Raw genomic sequence first — 15617 nt, 5'->3', positions numbered from 1 at the left:
ACACCCCCCCAGTCTTTTTCAACCAAGGCCTCCTTTTGATTTTATTTTCTTTCTGTGCCCTAAGCCCTGTCTGTCCTCCCATTGGCTCCCTAGTCTGGGGTGTAATTCCCATACATACAATTTTTGCCTCTGGGTGAATTATCCTGTGGGGTTTGACTGGGGAACACAGCATTGATCAGTCCCATCTAACCCCCATCTTCTGATCCCTCCTCTCAGGTAGGCACTGAGATTGGGAGTGAACCCTCCTGTCTCTGGTGCCCACTCTAGCCCCTCACCAGAGTGATGGAGGAGAAGCCCCTTCTTGCCCTGGCTCCCATCAGGTGCCACGGTGAGCTTCACCCGCAGTGTCTTGCTCGATGTTGGGGAGTGGTTCACGGAGGAATCGACAACCTCATAGATGGTGTGCAGCAGGCTGGTGATGTCCTGGAGAGGAGGAAGCAAAACCTAAGTGGGGCTTCAGCCACAGGACACTGAAAATAGGAATCAGAGCCCAATGAGGCCCAGTGCCGCCACTCCTTCCTGAGCCAGCAGGAGAGCTGAGAGCAGGGACTGGACTGAGACAGTCTGGCCTCAGGCACTGTGCTCCTCTGCAGTGGGCCCTGGGGGAGCACCATACCTGCCTTTGGTAGTCCAGGTCTTACTACACACCTGCACTCATAGGCTTTCCCATGAGAAGTGAGCCAGCTCCTACTCTAGGGAAAGTTCTTCTGGTGGGTTCTGTGCTCCAGCATAGTCATGGGGTGGAGTGAGTAGGGGAGAATGAGAGGGATTAGGGGACTGGGGACAGTATATTGAACTCATCTACTGCAGGTCTGTGTGCACCTTCAGGATGAGAAATAGAAACTCAGGGCCAGAGTGATTGTGCAGTAGTAGGGCATTTGCCTTGCACACGGCTGATCCAGGACAGACTTTGGTTCGATCCCCAGCATCCCATATTGTCCCCCCAAGCCAGGAGAGATTTCTAAGCACATAGCCAGGAGTAACCCTAAAGTGTCACTGGGTGTGGCCCAAAACGAAATAAATAAAGAAAAATAGCAACTTCATGTGTCCCTAAAGATAAATTATTCTCTGGGGTTGAAGAGAGAACTCAGGAAACTGAGCCCCAATTTGTAGGCAGAAGGACCAGGTTCCATCCCTGGCACCACATGGTCTCTGGAGCACTACTGGGCTCAACCCCTGAACACTAAGCCTGAAGTTGTCACTGAGCATTCCTAAGTGTGATGCCAAAGTAAACAGAGAACTAACTCCAAAAGATCCATTCTCTTAAGACTGTAACCAAATCTCTTCTCTCTGGACCTCAGCCACTCACTCAGTCAGAACGTGGCCTGTAGTCATGTTAAAACACAAAGAACAAGGGGGGACCCAGTCACCATCAAGAGGTCCTCCTTTATTCTGGGCATTGGCTAAGGCCATCTGACTTGGGATACTTCTGCTTTTCAAAGGGATTGGAAAATTCTAGAAAAGGTACTTTTCTCTTGAGGTTGGTTATTGCCCAAGGAAGCCTCCTACACACATATCAGCTTCTACTGACCTCATAGGCAGGGGGATATCTGGCCGATTCTAGCTAGGCAGGTCTGTTGGTGGGTGGTAGTCATGGCCTCCCCTCAAAATTCCCACATTATATAAGGTAGCAATGTGGGCTGAGGGGCACCGGAGAAACCAGAAGTCCAGTCTAGAATATTTGACAGCCCCACTTAATGGGACTGAACTCCACCACCAGCCAGACACTATCCAGAGGCTGCAATGAGGTATGTCCTTGGGGTTCATTTGTGGCCTCCCCTGGTGAGACAGAGTGCTGTACTATCCCCACACCCCATGCAGACCACAGCTCCCCATCCACCCATCTGCACCAAAGGCTGCAGGGCTCTCCCTTGGGGCCAGTGCTGCTGCTACTGCTGTGTGAGTCTCTATCTCAGATACCTGCCTTTTTTTTTTTGGTTGGAGGGAGGTATACCGAGATGCTCAGGGCTTACTCCTAATTCTGTGCTCAGGGCTCAGTCCAGGTAGGGATCAAATCTGAGTCAGCTACGTGCAAGGAAAGAGCTCTACCTGCTGTACTAACTCTCAAGCCCTAATACCTTGCTTTTGAATCCAAAGTAGGAAGACTCTGGGGTGGGGGGCTCCCTACCACATTAAACCCTGTTCTGTTCACACTGAGGACACCATGTTTTGGTTTGCATTTCTGCATGGGAGAAGTGTACAGGAAGTCCCTCATCCAATAACAGATGAGATGCTTTCTGTATAAGGTGCAAGAGTCCCTTAAACCTTCTGGATTCTGATTGCTCACCAGAGCCATGACCTACACATTTGGTTCAGGCCTCCTAAGGCACCAATCATCCTGCTATTATAATATTTTTCCTTTGGTTCTGGAGCTATACTATTCAGTACTCAGGGCTTATTCCTAACTGTGTGATCATGGATTACTTCTGGCAGGACTCAGGGACAATATGGTGGGCTGGAGAGCAAACCTGGGTCTGCTATGTGCAAGGTTAGTGTCCCACCTATTGCGCTATTTTTCTGACCTCCTTAGATCACATACTTTGATGTGCAGTTAGTTTTGATGTCGTCCTATTTATCTAACTTTTGTTGCCTGTGCTAAATTAACTTTCAACAAAACTCAGGGAGGGGGGATGTAGGTAGGCCAGAACCTACCAGGGGACCAGGCCCAAATTATGGAGGTGACCATCTTGAGACCCCAACTTAAACCACTCACTGAGCAATCCCAGTTCTTCCCAAATGCCTGCAAGAGGACCTCACTTCCTCTTCTGCCCTGGAGCTGCTCATGGCTCATTCTCTATCTTGGGAAGGATGCAGATGATCTTCCCCACAGATATGGGTGCTCAAAACTCATGGTACATACGTTTATGGGGCCGGGCGGTGGCGCTAAAGGTAAGGTGCCTGCCTTGCCTGCGCTAGCCTAGGACGGACCGCGGTTCGATCCCCCAGCATCCCATATGGTCCCCCAAGCCAGGAGCGACTTCTGAGGGCATAGCCAGGAGTAACCCCTGAGCGTCATTGGGTGTGACCCAAAAACAAAAAAAACAAAAAACAAACAAACAAACAAAAAAAGATATGGGTGCTAAGGTCAGAATTCTGGCTTCATTTGAAGAGCCTTGGATGTCAGCCTAAGTCCCAACAAATTTTGGTAATCCAAGTAGTAATGGCAGGAATGGGCCTCTGCACTCAAATCTAATGCCTACAAAAGAACAAATAGGGAGTATCTTTGGAGGTGGAACATCAGCACAGTCACCAAATCTGTGGCAGCATCCATGTGCACAGGGTTGGGGATCTGGGGTAGTCCAGCTTGGTGCTTGGGGGCAAAGATAGACTATGGGAAACATCAGGCTGGGGGTCCTCCCTAAACTGGAAGCCAATGTCCACCTAGACTATTTCTCAGGGTTGGGGCAGGCAACTTCCTTGGACCCTATCCATTACTTTCTTACTATAATTCTATTACCAAGCATTAAAAGGTGACAGAAAGGGAAGCATGGTCTAACCACTCTGATCAATGGGCACAAACCCTCCCCAGGTCAGTGCATGAGGCCCCCAGGCAACTGAACCAGAATAAAGAAGCCACCAGGGGGCGCAGTGGACCCCTATCACAAGGAAAGGAAGTACCATGTGGCCCATCCTGGTGGCCTCAAGTCCTACGCCTAAAATGGCAGGGTCACTCCAACTGAGCTCAGCATCCAAAGTCAAGCTCATGACATGTTTCCCCATAAAGAGAAGATATCACTGTGGCCCTTCCCTGATAGCAGGCCAGGAACTCATAGAGAAACCCTTACCACACACAACGTAGGATTGTCAGGAAAGTCACTTCTGGGCCCGGTGAGGCCACAAATTGGAAGGGAAGGGTCTCAATCCTTCCCTAAAGCCCAGACTCTCTGCTCATGGCTCTGCTCCTCTGAGTTCCAGTGCCCTAGTGGCTAGGAATTATCTATTTGGGAAACACTGCCCCAATCATATGGAGTTCTGTTTACAGTTGGCCTTTGGGATCTGTAAAAGATAACTTCAGGACCCACCTCAGGGTACAGAAGTCCAAATGCTCAAATCCTTTCTATAAAGCAGGGTGGCACTACTGCAGGGGGTCTACTCACGATCTCCCTCACACTTACACCATTCCTACTGCTGAACTGGTTGCAGTGCCTGGTACTATAAAAATGCCAAGTACATAGCTGGTCTATTACTGTTTAGGAAATAGTGACATGATGTGTGTGTTCAGCACAGAATTAAACCTCCAAAGACCTTGCTACCAGGCCCATGTTTTCTATCAGTCCTTGTCTGAATTCACTCCCACGGAAACCACACTAGGAAGTGTTGACTGCTTCATGAATCAGATCAGTCCCTCCTACTTTTGGCCCTTGTAGTCCAGGGACCATGTTACTGTTCTGGTCCTACATAAGCAGATGACTCAGAGCAGTCACTGAAAGTTTCCTAAACCCACTGCAGAAGTGGCTCAGGGCTGGCTTTGTGTAGCCACCAGGAGTCAAATGGGGGGTTCTAGAACTTGTGTTCACATTCTGAATTTTGAGGGGTTGATTAGAGGGTAGGACAGAGGTTAAAACCACCCTCTGTCAGCCTGTTATGGACTTGGAAGATCCTGCCTGGCCATAGGATGTAGCTGAGTGGGGACCATAGAAGAGCCCTGAGGACATAGACAGGGCTTCCCTGTGCGGCCAGGCCTGAGGTAGGAGCTCAACCATGTGTCAGCCCTGCTCCTATTTCATGCATGGTGACTCCCTAGGTTTCTGCCATACCCACTGCAGGCACCTGGCTCTGGCTTCTCTCCCCAGCCCATCTCCACCTCCCCTAACCCCAGCTTGAGGAGCGTCAGTCTTTGCCCTCTGGCTCTCCTCTGGCAGCTGCTCCCACACATCCAGCAGAAAAGATGCTAAGCCCCCAATCGGCAAATTTACGACACCTCAGCTCCCCCACCTCTGAGGTGCGCCAAGAAGTCTTTATGCAATAAAAGTGGAATAGGCCTGTCCACTTAGATCTCCAAGCCTGTCTGCTACAGAAGGGCTGTGAACTAGAGCCTTGCACAGATGGAGAGTCAAAGGACCATGCAGCCAAAGGGATGGTAAGTACAGGCCAAAGTCCAAAGACAGAAGGTCCTTTCTTACTCATCCCATTAAGCTTTCCCTGAAGACCCTGGTTTGTTGCTGGCTTCCCTGAACCCCCAGAATCTCAGCCAGGAGACTTTTCTGGACCATCCTGCCAGCAGCCAGGCCTCAGATCCTAGAATATGGGGCTTGCCTCCTCTGCAGTACTTGACAGGCCACACTGCCCAGCTTCTAGCCCCAAGCTCTGCCAGCATTTGCTGCCCTGTCCCTGGTCCCTAGACCATCCCAGCCTGCCTTCCCACTTCTGTTTGCAGGGAGCCAAAAGGCCAGGGGTTTGTGTGCTGCTTCCACTGTACCCCCATATTTAGTCTGCAGGAGGTGCCACACAGGAGGTGCTCAACACACAGATAAAACTCATAGGGCACAAAGGACGGAAATGGGGAGCTGAGAGCAAACACAATAGGCATGAGGGTGGGCAGGTTTCTGTCAAACCAGGCACTCTCAGGGCTTGAGGGGGCTCCCTGGGGTTGAGGGAGGCTCTGCCCAGCTCTGTGTGCCCACCCACACTGAGCCCTGGGCACACTGGTTGAGGTGAGACATGCCCTAGACAGTCTCTCTCTACCTTGAGTACAGCCCCAGTAGCAAAGGTATGAGGGCAGAAAATTTATTTATCTGGACCCAATCTTACACCCAAAAGTGATAACCTTGTTCCTGCCTTGGGCAGCAGTGGGGGTGCAGGGGTGGAGCCTGAGTACCTGGCAGTGGCCAGAATGTGCACTCACCTCCCGGGTGACCTTGCCGTTGTTGTCAAAGTCATACAGAGTGAAGGTCCACTCCTGCCGGCTGTCCTCCTCCACAGACACGTCACACTGTAGCTCCTATATGGACAGACACAGCACAGTGGTCACTCACAAGGACTACAGCCTGTCTCACCACCCTCCCCAGATTCTGAGGAAGGACAATAATAGTGGCCAGGAAATCTGTGCCTTGGGGATTCTGGCCACCATCACACTGTCTCCTAGGGGTCAAAGACAAAGAGGACTCAGGGGACTCTCTAGGGTCTCAGGAAGACTAAACTTGAACCAGTGGCCAGAACTGCCCAAAGACAAACATCTGTGGAGGGGCTTCCTGGGACCCCCAGCTGGGAAGGTGGGACAGTTGGAGTATAAAGGGCTAGAGAGTTGGAATCTGTCCAGAGTCAGCCTGAGCACAGCTTCTCTGCACCTCAAGGGTTTGGAGAGCCTTACTGCTATGACCCAAGCCTCTGGGCCCACAGGGCAGCACCCTGTAGCTGTGGTAGCAGTTTCTTATTGCCCGTACCAGTGCCCACCTGTGTGGGACTGGATGAACAGGGAAAATGACTGCAGGCTGAGGTGGGGTCAACCCCTCCTCACCACTCCCAGTCTGGGCCCTGCTGCCCAATTATTTTTGCCCTGCTTCTTTGCATCCCTGTCCTGGCCTTGGAGTCTGTCCGAAACATGAGAACAGGTGCTGGGATGCTGTGCATGGCAGTAGCAGAACTGGTTGCTGCTGTGGTGTGAGGACACTCTACTTAGGACTCTTTCTAAGGGACACAGATATGGATGCCACTGAACTTGGGTAGAGAATTCTAGAGAGAATGGCTGGTGGGGAAAGAGGCTTCACAAATGGCCTTTGAAAACCAAGAGATTCTGGGAAAGTGAGAGGTCCTCAGTTCTTGTTTGGGCTCCCAGGGACCACACCCCCATGCTGGATGTAAGGATGTCTTGCCTGGCTGGTGGCAGTGTGCCTGAGTGCCTGAGTTGCCCTGGGCCAGCTGCTACTGCTCTTGGGTCTCTCCCTCTAGTAGTTCTCAGGGCCAGCTGAATTCAAAGCCTTCCCTTAGTTATGACAAGCCCATCTGATACCTGCCAAGTGCTGCCCTCCTCTCCTGGACATCTCACTTGGCACAAAATGCACAGGCAAATATGCACACATATCCATACATGCACACACATGTGAACACCCACATAAAGGCACACATGGAAATGTACACAAGTGCACAGACTTCCACACATGTGTGTACGAACACACAGTTTACCTCCAAGGACATGCATGAGCTTAAGTGCACAGACACAGGCACAAACACATGCACCTGATCCCCTGATTCAGGCTCCTTAGCAGGTGCTCCTACATATGTTCAGTTCTGATGCTCAGAAAATAAAGCTGAGTAAGTAGCTCACCCCTGACCTTCTACCCCTAACCTGGGTGAGCCAGGAGTCAATCAGCAAGAAAGGTGTTTTGATCTGGGGCTTCCTTCTGTCTCCTGGCTCTGCCCTCAGCCTGCCAAGTACCCCCAGAAGTCCTGCAGAGCAGGTAGGGCTCCAGAAAGAAATAGACATCGCTCTTCAAAGAGATGGAGCTCACCCACCTCAACTCCAACATCCGGGAGTCACGGACCCCTGAGCTCTTTTTCGGATCATCCCCACAGTATTCCCCCATTCTTAGGTAAGACACACAAGATGGCTAGTTCTTTCCACATCACAAGCCTGTGGGCCTTTGCTATTCCCTTTACTACATGTGTCCTTATCCCAAAGACTGCCCCATGGAAATGCCTTTCCCTCTCCACACCCAGCCCTGGATTCCCCTCCCTGCTCTGCCTACTTCCTTCCTCCAGCAGCACAGGGTTTGGAAGGGCCAGGTGCATGCACTCAGCTGACCTGCAGAGGTGCCCGCTATCCCAGCCCAGAACAGTCATCCCAGGGCACTCAATTCACTGCTGGTGATTGGCAGGAGGCAACCAACCATGGGTGCGTGGCAGAGTGAAATGCTGAACGACTCCCCACTAAGCACATGTCCTGAGGCTGATCTTCTGCTTTATTCACTGCTTGGCAGGGCCACCAAGACAGCTACTTCCAGGAGCTTTCTAAGCCCCAAGCTGCTTAGCAGCCCTAGGGACTGCACCATCCTGGGGACCCCAGAGCTGTGTCCTGGCAGTCTGAGGAAAGGAGGGACAGAGCTGAGGCAGAGAGGCCCAGAAGCAGATTGATAGGGCTGAATCTGCTTCCAGCTGCTGCCTCTTTGCTTAGGACACAGAAGGAAGGGATGGGCTGGACAGGCAAGTTGTGAGCTCTCACAGGCCACATTCCCTTTTGTTGCTACCCTACCCACATGGACAAACTGAGTCCCAGGCAATCAGAGACTGCCCAGGTTATCAAACCACCACCACCTACACTCCCCTCAACCCCTTACCAACTTGCTTCTCAAAATAGACTCAGGAGTGAGTAGGAAGGGAAGGTGTCACCATTGAGGACACTGAGGCCCAGAGGCAGCAATGCTGGTTGAAACATGTGTGCCCTCCTCTGCCCCTACACCATCTCACAGGTCCACAGGGCTTCCCTGTGAGGAAAGGCTATGCTTGCTGAGCTGAGCATATGCCTGCAAAAAATCACCCCCACCCAAGTCTCAGATTGCAGGGAGGGGTAGCCACATCACCCCTCCCCAGGAAGCACTGCCCAGAAGCCAGATCCTTCTCTCTAGGCTCTGCACCAAGAAAGAAAACTCACCTCGAACTTCAGCTGCTTCTTGGAGCCAGGACAAGAGTCACTTGCCTTGTCCATCCTCTTTTCATCTCCACCTGTGAATCCGTCTGTCTTCTCGGGGGGCAGGGCCACTGCAGAGGGAAGCAAGCCAGGAAGGTAAGGGGCATCCAAGCCCCCTGGGCCCAATGCCAGAGGTGCTAAGACTTTGTTCCCACATTGAGCAAATGTGCCCAGCAGGGTGGAGTGGTCCTGTCCACAGCCCTGAGCCAAAGCCCAAGGCACTCTGATTTTTTGGAAGACCTCATGGGTCCACACTGCTACTCAACACCCAGTATACCTTATGCTTCTGTTCTGAACCTGCAGCCCAGGTAGGTATCCTTCAGCCCTCAGGACACATAGATGAGAGTAAAGAGAGGCATCAGAGACCCTGAAAATAACATGTGGACCATAGCTGCCTGTACACATCTCCTGCCTTCCATGTGGGCACCGTGCTTCCTGGAAGAAGCAACTATCTAAGCTAGCACATGGCCTAGTGGGAGGGATCAGTAGTAGTGACCAGGGGTCCCTCCTCTGTCAAAGGTACAACTCTTTTGGTCCTTACAAGTGAGGTACTTATATGAGAACCCATGACCTCTGGATAATACTTTCCTTTTTTTGTTTGTTTTTGGGCCACACCCAGCGGCGCTCAGAGGTTACTCCTGGTTCTGTGCTCACAAATCACTCCTGATAGGCTCAGGGAACCATACGGAATGCCAGGGATTGAACCCAGGTCCGCTCAGGTTTGGCTGTGTGCAAGGCAAACGCCCTACTGCTGTGTTATCACTCTGGTCCCTGGATAACACGTTCCTAAGAATACCTGAGAATACCTGATGGGGGGTGAAGGCAGTGTATAAGGCTTCCTCAAACTGGAAATAGCTGTAAAATTCTCTGACCTTGCACTATTCCCCGACAGAAGGACTTGGGATCATTTGGGCTAGCATCTTGGAGAACATTCCTCATCTCTCTCAATAGATTCCTCAGTCACCAGACACTCTTGGTGGTCCAAGGCTACCAAAGGTGAAACTGAAATGTCCGAGGTGGGAACTCAGAGAAATGAAGCCACAGGCCAAGAAACTACGAAGACTGGGAGGTGGCTGCTTTGTATCACCCACACCCATCTCCCACCCATGTTCACATAGCCTAGCTCTTCAGACCAAGAACTAAGAGTACAAGAATGACCCAGGTGAGACTAGAGCCCACCATCCCTCTCGCTTCTGTCCTGTGGGGTTCTCCTCCCATCCTAGTAAAGCTCTTCCAGAATAGGACCTCCTCCCTTTCCTCCAATCATGACAGCCTTTGTCCTTCGCCTCCCTTACCCTTCTCATCATTGTAGTCTCTTCTCTTCCCCCTCCTTTCCCTTCCCATCATGATGGCCTACTCCCTCCCCTTCTGTCCCTTTCAACTATGGCAGCCACCTACTTTCCCCATCTGGTCTCTTCCCATCATGGTCACGTCCTCCATCCTTTCCAATTGATTCCTATCATAAAGATCTCTCATATTCCCTCCAGTTTCTATTCCTTCCCACCCTCGTGGCCTGGTGTGTAAAGATGGTGAGGCAGTGGTCTCACTTATCAGGCTTGATGTGGTGCTGACCAATCAACTCACTAGTCCTTACCACAGCCCATGGAGTATGAGTGCTGGCTCTTTGCTGATAGACAATAGGACTGAGATTAGTAGCAGGATCACCCACTCGCTTCTCTGGCCAGTTTGGGGACAGGTGGTCTCTGCCAGTCTGGGCCAGGATAGGTCATCTCCTATCCCTAGGAATATCAGTTTCCCTAGCAGTAAGAGCTAACCCCAGAAGACTCATATGCATATTCTAGGAGCTGTGAGAGTAAGAGTTCAATGCCAAGAACCAGGACAGATCTGAGAGGTAAGAGTCAATCAGGGACTTGAGAGATCCCCACCTCTGAGATCTTTTGGGGGACCTTGAGATTTGGGAGCTAATATTTCTCAGAATGAAGATTCAGGACTACACACAGACAGGAGGGTCACGTAGCCAGGAGCAGGAAGGGGAAGAGGAGTGGATGAAGATAAGGTGCACCCCCATCATTTGTCCAAACAGGGGCACAGGAAGGTAAGCGACTGACCCAGCTCTACCTACAGCTCCCCTGTTAGCTGTACTTGGGGAAGAAACAGCAGATTGCAAATCCTTTCTCCCTACTGCTGGTCACCCAGAAGGGTGCAGGCAACCACTACTGGACCAGCCCCCACTTGAGGCAGGTGCTCCAACTGGACATCAAGTCACAAACATGGTGCCTGCCTGGTAGTGGCAATGAAGAAATCTAACTGTGAGTGCAGCCACGGAAGAGTAAGGGGCTTCGCTTCCTCCCTGTCACTGCAAAGGGAAGGGTGGGGAAAAGCCAGTGGTATTGGTCCCTTCTGATGTGGCAGATCAATAGTCCTGTCCATAGAGATGGCTCTAGGGGCCTAGAGCGTAGGTTAATATGCAGGAGGCTAGGTTCCACAGCAGCATTACATGGCCCCAGAACAACACACCCAAGCACTAAGCCAGGAGCTGTTCCTTGAGAATCAAAGGGTGTCAACCCATGCTGCCCTTCTTGCTAGTCCAAGATGATGCTGAGTTCAAGAGCCTGGGGGGCAGCTGTCAGTCACCATAATACCCTCTCCCAAGTCTACTATTTCCCAAAAGGCCTAAGATGTCACCTTCTTAGGACCAGTTAGGAGACAGTGCAGAATCAATGGCCACAAAGCAGTATTCTTAGGCTAGAATGATAGTACAGCAGGGAGGGGACTTGGCTTGCATGTGGCCAATTCACGTTTGATCTCCAGCAACCCATGTCTTCCAAACCTGCCAGGAGTAACTCCTGAAGTGCAGAACCAGGTGTAGCCCCTAAATATTGCTGGGTGTGAGGGTGCGTGTTTGCATGCATGCACCCCCCAAACCCACACACACCCCAAAATCACACAAAGGTCATATGCTCTACTATCATTTAATGAGGCAGAAAGGTCTAGATATCTGTGTGAGTGGGCTGGAGAGTCGGCTCTCTCCTCATTCCCAGCACAAAGAGAAACCCTTAATTCAAAACACCGCAGCCTTTCCAGTGAGGGCACTGAGTGCAGCCAAGGCATCACACCTGAGAGAGAACATCTGAACTTTTATCCTGGGTTCCTATCCCAGCTGCCACTTACTAGTTTGGGTTTTGATGTCTTTGGTTCTCAGTCTCTCAATCTGTCAAATGGGGATACATTGTCTCTCCTTGGCAGGGTTCTTGGAAGGGCCTATGAGAACAATGTCCTGAATACAGTCAGTGCCAATTAATGCTGACACTGCAAAGGATATGGAGGAGTCCTGGCTCCTGTGACTGCCTGGCCCAAACCAGGGCCCCACACCCCAACTCTCCACTGGAGAAAGCAAAGAGAAATCATGCCCTGCATCATCCTCTCTCCACCCAGCCACCCTAGGAAGTGAAAAAAGAAAAACAAAGACCAGCTCCATCTTCAAAGCTGCTGCCTCCCTCCACTGAGGTCCTGGCTGGAGATGTAAGCCGGCCAGGCTTATCGAAACCAAACCTCAAGTTCAAAGGGAAGTTATCAGAAAACCACCTTCAGGTTCAATGTTGCCTTTCTAGTTCCACTTGATAAAACCCAAAGAAAAGAAGCCTCTGTCCCTGTCTCTCCTTCCAGCATCCCCCCGCCCACCCCACCCCCACATGTAGACAGCTTGATCATGTCACACACACACACACACACACACACACACACACACACACACACACACACACACACACACCAGTCATCTCCTTGCCTTCTTCTATCCTGCCTGCTCTCCTAGGAAGGTGAAAAAATGTCTCTGGGACTCTCTCACCCTCTTCATAGTTTCCCTCCATGTGATTTCACTAGCTTGTCTCCCACCTGCTCTAACTTGCCTGGGGCAAGTTTTGACCAAGGGGGCCACTCCCAGATCCAGGCTACCTTCACCGATGAAAGATGGGGACCCAGCCCATCCAAGAGCCCGAAGGAATGTGCATGAAGACAGTATGCACCCTGTTCCTTCACCAAAGAAACCTCACTCTCTCCAGGTCCTCCACCCAAGGGTCAGAAATGGTGGAGAGCATGTCAGAAAGTGCCTACAGTCAAGTGCCTACCTCCCCATGCATGGGCAACTCACAGCCCTCAGACCCAGTACAGACAGAGACTTCCACACCCCACTGGTCAGCCCCCAAACTGGGGAGAGGAGCGAGAGTGTCTGGCTCAGGCTACCCAGGTCAAAGCAAATGTCTTCGACACCACAGTCCGAGCTATCATTTGGCCAGCAAAGAATTCACACCCAGAGTACTCTTTAGGGGGTTAAGGGGTAAGAGGGCATTCCAATTACTCTTCAGTTGTAATAACGAGAGATACAGCTAGCTTGAAAGAAGAGAGGAGAGTAGGGTAAAGGAAGGAAAGAGAGCCTGGAAGAAATGTTTGGAAGACTGTGAACAGGAAGTAGCAAAGTGGCCTGCCCATTGTTTCTGTAAATAAAGTTTTATGGAGACATAGCCACATGCATATTCAGTGTCTATAGGTTCTATGTTGTACACCAGGGGTTAGGGGTCTGCGTAGTCCATAAAGCTGAAAACATGTGTTCTCCCAACCCTGAGTGATACTGCTGTGCTAAACCTGCTTGGGAAGCAGGCTTCATTTCACCGCTGCTCACCGTCTGACCCGAAACCCTTGTGGCTGTGCACAGCCTGCACATCTGCACAGTAGCCATGGAAGAAAGAAAATGTCAACTCTGCTTTCTTACACCAATCTCTGCCCAAGTCCTGGGGCAGTGGGTGGAGCCCTAGAAGCAGCCCCCCACACGCCCCACACCGCTGGCTGTGTTGGCCAGATGATGGTTCCCTCCCACGTCAGCTCCCAACCTGGCATCTCTCCACCCCCAGCAACTGCCAGATTAAATGCATTACTTGACCATCTTCACCCGGCTCCCTTTGATGTTCCCTTCTCAAGCTTCAAAATACCTTTTGGAGGGAGATCAGACAGCATTAAACAGAATTACTAATTAATTAAGCAAAGTTAAATTTTAAACACTGTTTGTTGTGTTAGCCAAAAGCCTGAACAGAACAGACTTTTTTCCTCTGCTGAGATCAAAGACAATCTCTTCCTTCTCCCCTCCTCCAGTTTTGAAAAAGAGGGGGGTATGGAAAGAGAGAGAGAAAGGACAGCACGGAGCAGCACTTCGGAGTGGAGCAAGGAAGCAAATACCTGAATGATGGCAACTTGCCCCTGGTCTGGACTCCCTCAACACCTACCCTTCTCGACAATCCCATCCTCAACCCATGGTGGCAGTGGTGGCTCACAGGGACCATAGGCTGGGAGTGCCCTGGCCTTTTCCTGGAATTTTTCCCCTGGGAACTCCCTGGCAGTGACCAACAGGGCACAGCTGGGTAGCCCAAATTGCTGGCAGTGAGTGCCACCAAACAGTCTGTAAAGAGACTATGAGATAAACCAGACCCCTGTCCTGCACTGGCCCTCCTCAGCAGCACCTCAGCACTGCTTCTCAGGGCACTTGGGGTCACTGGGATACCAGCTATTCAAGGCAGGCAAGTTGTGTCCTGTATAGTGCCAAGAGCTTCGTTGCACACACTGGACATGAACATCTGAGCTGTGTGAGGACATCGTCCAGACAGATGGCAGAAGGATCCTCATCTGCACTCACATTCACACACACTTGTTGCTGGCAGTGCGCTGTTGGTCTCTGTTCAATCTAGCACTTTGACAGAGTCCTGTCTGGACCTTCTGGGGCTTCTAGTCTGCTCAGTTGATGCAGGCTTTTTCTGAGTGGGGGTCCTGCTGTCCTCCACCCTAGGCTTGTTTCTGACCATACTCAGAGCAGGGCTGCCACCACAGCTAGCTAGATGGCACAAACCCCACCTGGAGACAAAAGGAAGGCTTCCTCACAAACACTTTCAATTCTGGCTTGATGGCAATTGGAAACTGGCATTGGACAGGGAACTTCTGAATCCCAAACTCAGGCCAAATCCAAACCGGGGCTGGCTATCAGCAAATGTCAAGTTATTTTATTTAACAGAACCCAGAAAGGCCCAGTGGATACAAAACTTTGGAAGGGAAGACAAAGCAGGAAGACGGTTCGGACCAAATCAGTCCCAGCAAAGACCAGAAATACTAACACTCCCAGGCCAGTGAATGCCTGCCCCCACCCAGGCATCTGCCGCCCTTCTCAGCTGCTACAATATTAAGGTTTAACACTACCCAGAGCCTCCTTAGTGGGGTAGGCAAGTTCTCTCTCTCTCTCTCTCCTCTCTCTCTCTCTCTCTCTCTCTCTCTCACTCTCTATCTCTCTCTCTCTCTCTCTCTCTCTCTCTCTCTCTCTCTCTCTCTCTCTCTCTCTCTCTCTCTCTCTCTCATCCACGTGCAGATGATCTGCCACAAATATTTCCGTCGTGGAGTGGCTCGCCAGACCATGTCTGTCTCCCCCACCCTTCTGACAGCAGCTGTTCAAGGGAATGCTGATGAATTTTAATATTAGCCAATGCCAAATATAATTAGGCAGGGAAACCTGCTGCCAGCAAAAAAGAGAAAGAGATCATATGTGCATTCCAGGCCAAATGGTTTATTGCAATATCTGCACGAAGTGCTCCTGTGGGAGTCACACACATGAATGTACGCAAGTATACACACACACACACACAAGCACATTGACACACAGCTGTGGACTGGACTGGGATGGCAGGTGAAGTGTGTGTGGACACATGGTTTCATTAAGTCCTCTCAGTGACAGCATGCGGGGTGGAGAACTGTCAGCTCAGCTAGGTCCCTGCTGCAGGGGCCCACCTGCACCATGCCCTCAGTCTCAAGCCTGTACGGAAGACAAAGCCTGTTGTGTTATCACCCACTGCTGTTCCCCTTTTTCCACCTCCAACCCAGCTCAGTTAGCCTTTGGGTCTCCCAACTAAGCTTCTGACTTCTGAGAAGCATGGCCTCCTCATTCCATTTCTTCATTCAGGATGCTGGCATTAATATTCTTGTTATCACTGTTCGTGTATGT

General features: G+C 51.1%; 1 protein-coding gene across 1 annotated transcript in view; it reads right to left on the bottom strand.

Moving 5' to 3' along the window:
- Positions 1-15617, bottom strand: part of NKD1 (NKD inhibitor of WNT signaling pathway 1) — a 67771-nt gene that overhangs the window by 4363 nt on the left and 47791 nt on the right. Inside the window, exons 5-7 of the mRNA XM_049786079.1 lie at positions 8588-8694; positions 5846-5941; positions 276-423 (exon numbers count right to left, since the gene is read on the bottom strand). Of these exons, the coding sequence (XP_049642036.1) occupies positions 276-423; positions 5846-5941; positions 8588-8694 (351 nt within the window). The remainder of the gene's footprint in view (positions 1-275; positions 424-5845; positions 5942-8587; positions 8695-15617) is intronic.

This window comes from Suncus etruscus, chromosome 14 (genome assembly GCF_024139225.1).
Source record: "Suncus etruscus isolate mSunEtr1 chromosome 14, mSunEtr1.pri.cur, whole genome shotgun sequence".
In the NCBI taxonomy this organism is placed as follows: Eukaryota; Metazoa; Chordata; class Mammalia; order Eulipotyphla; family Soricidae; genus Suncus; species Suncus etruscus.
Note: the sequence above shows the minus strand (reverse complement) of the source record. Positions and strands in the feature narration are given on the sequence as shown.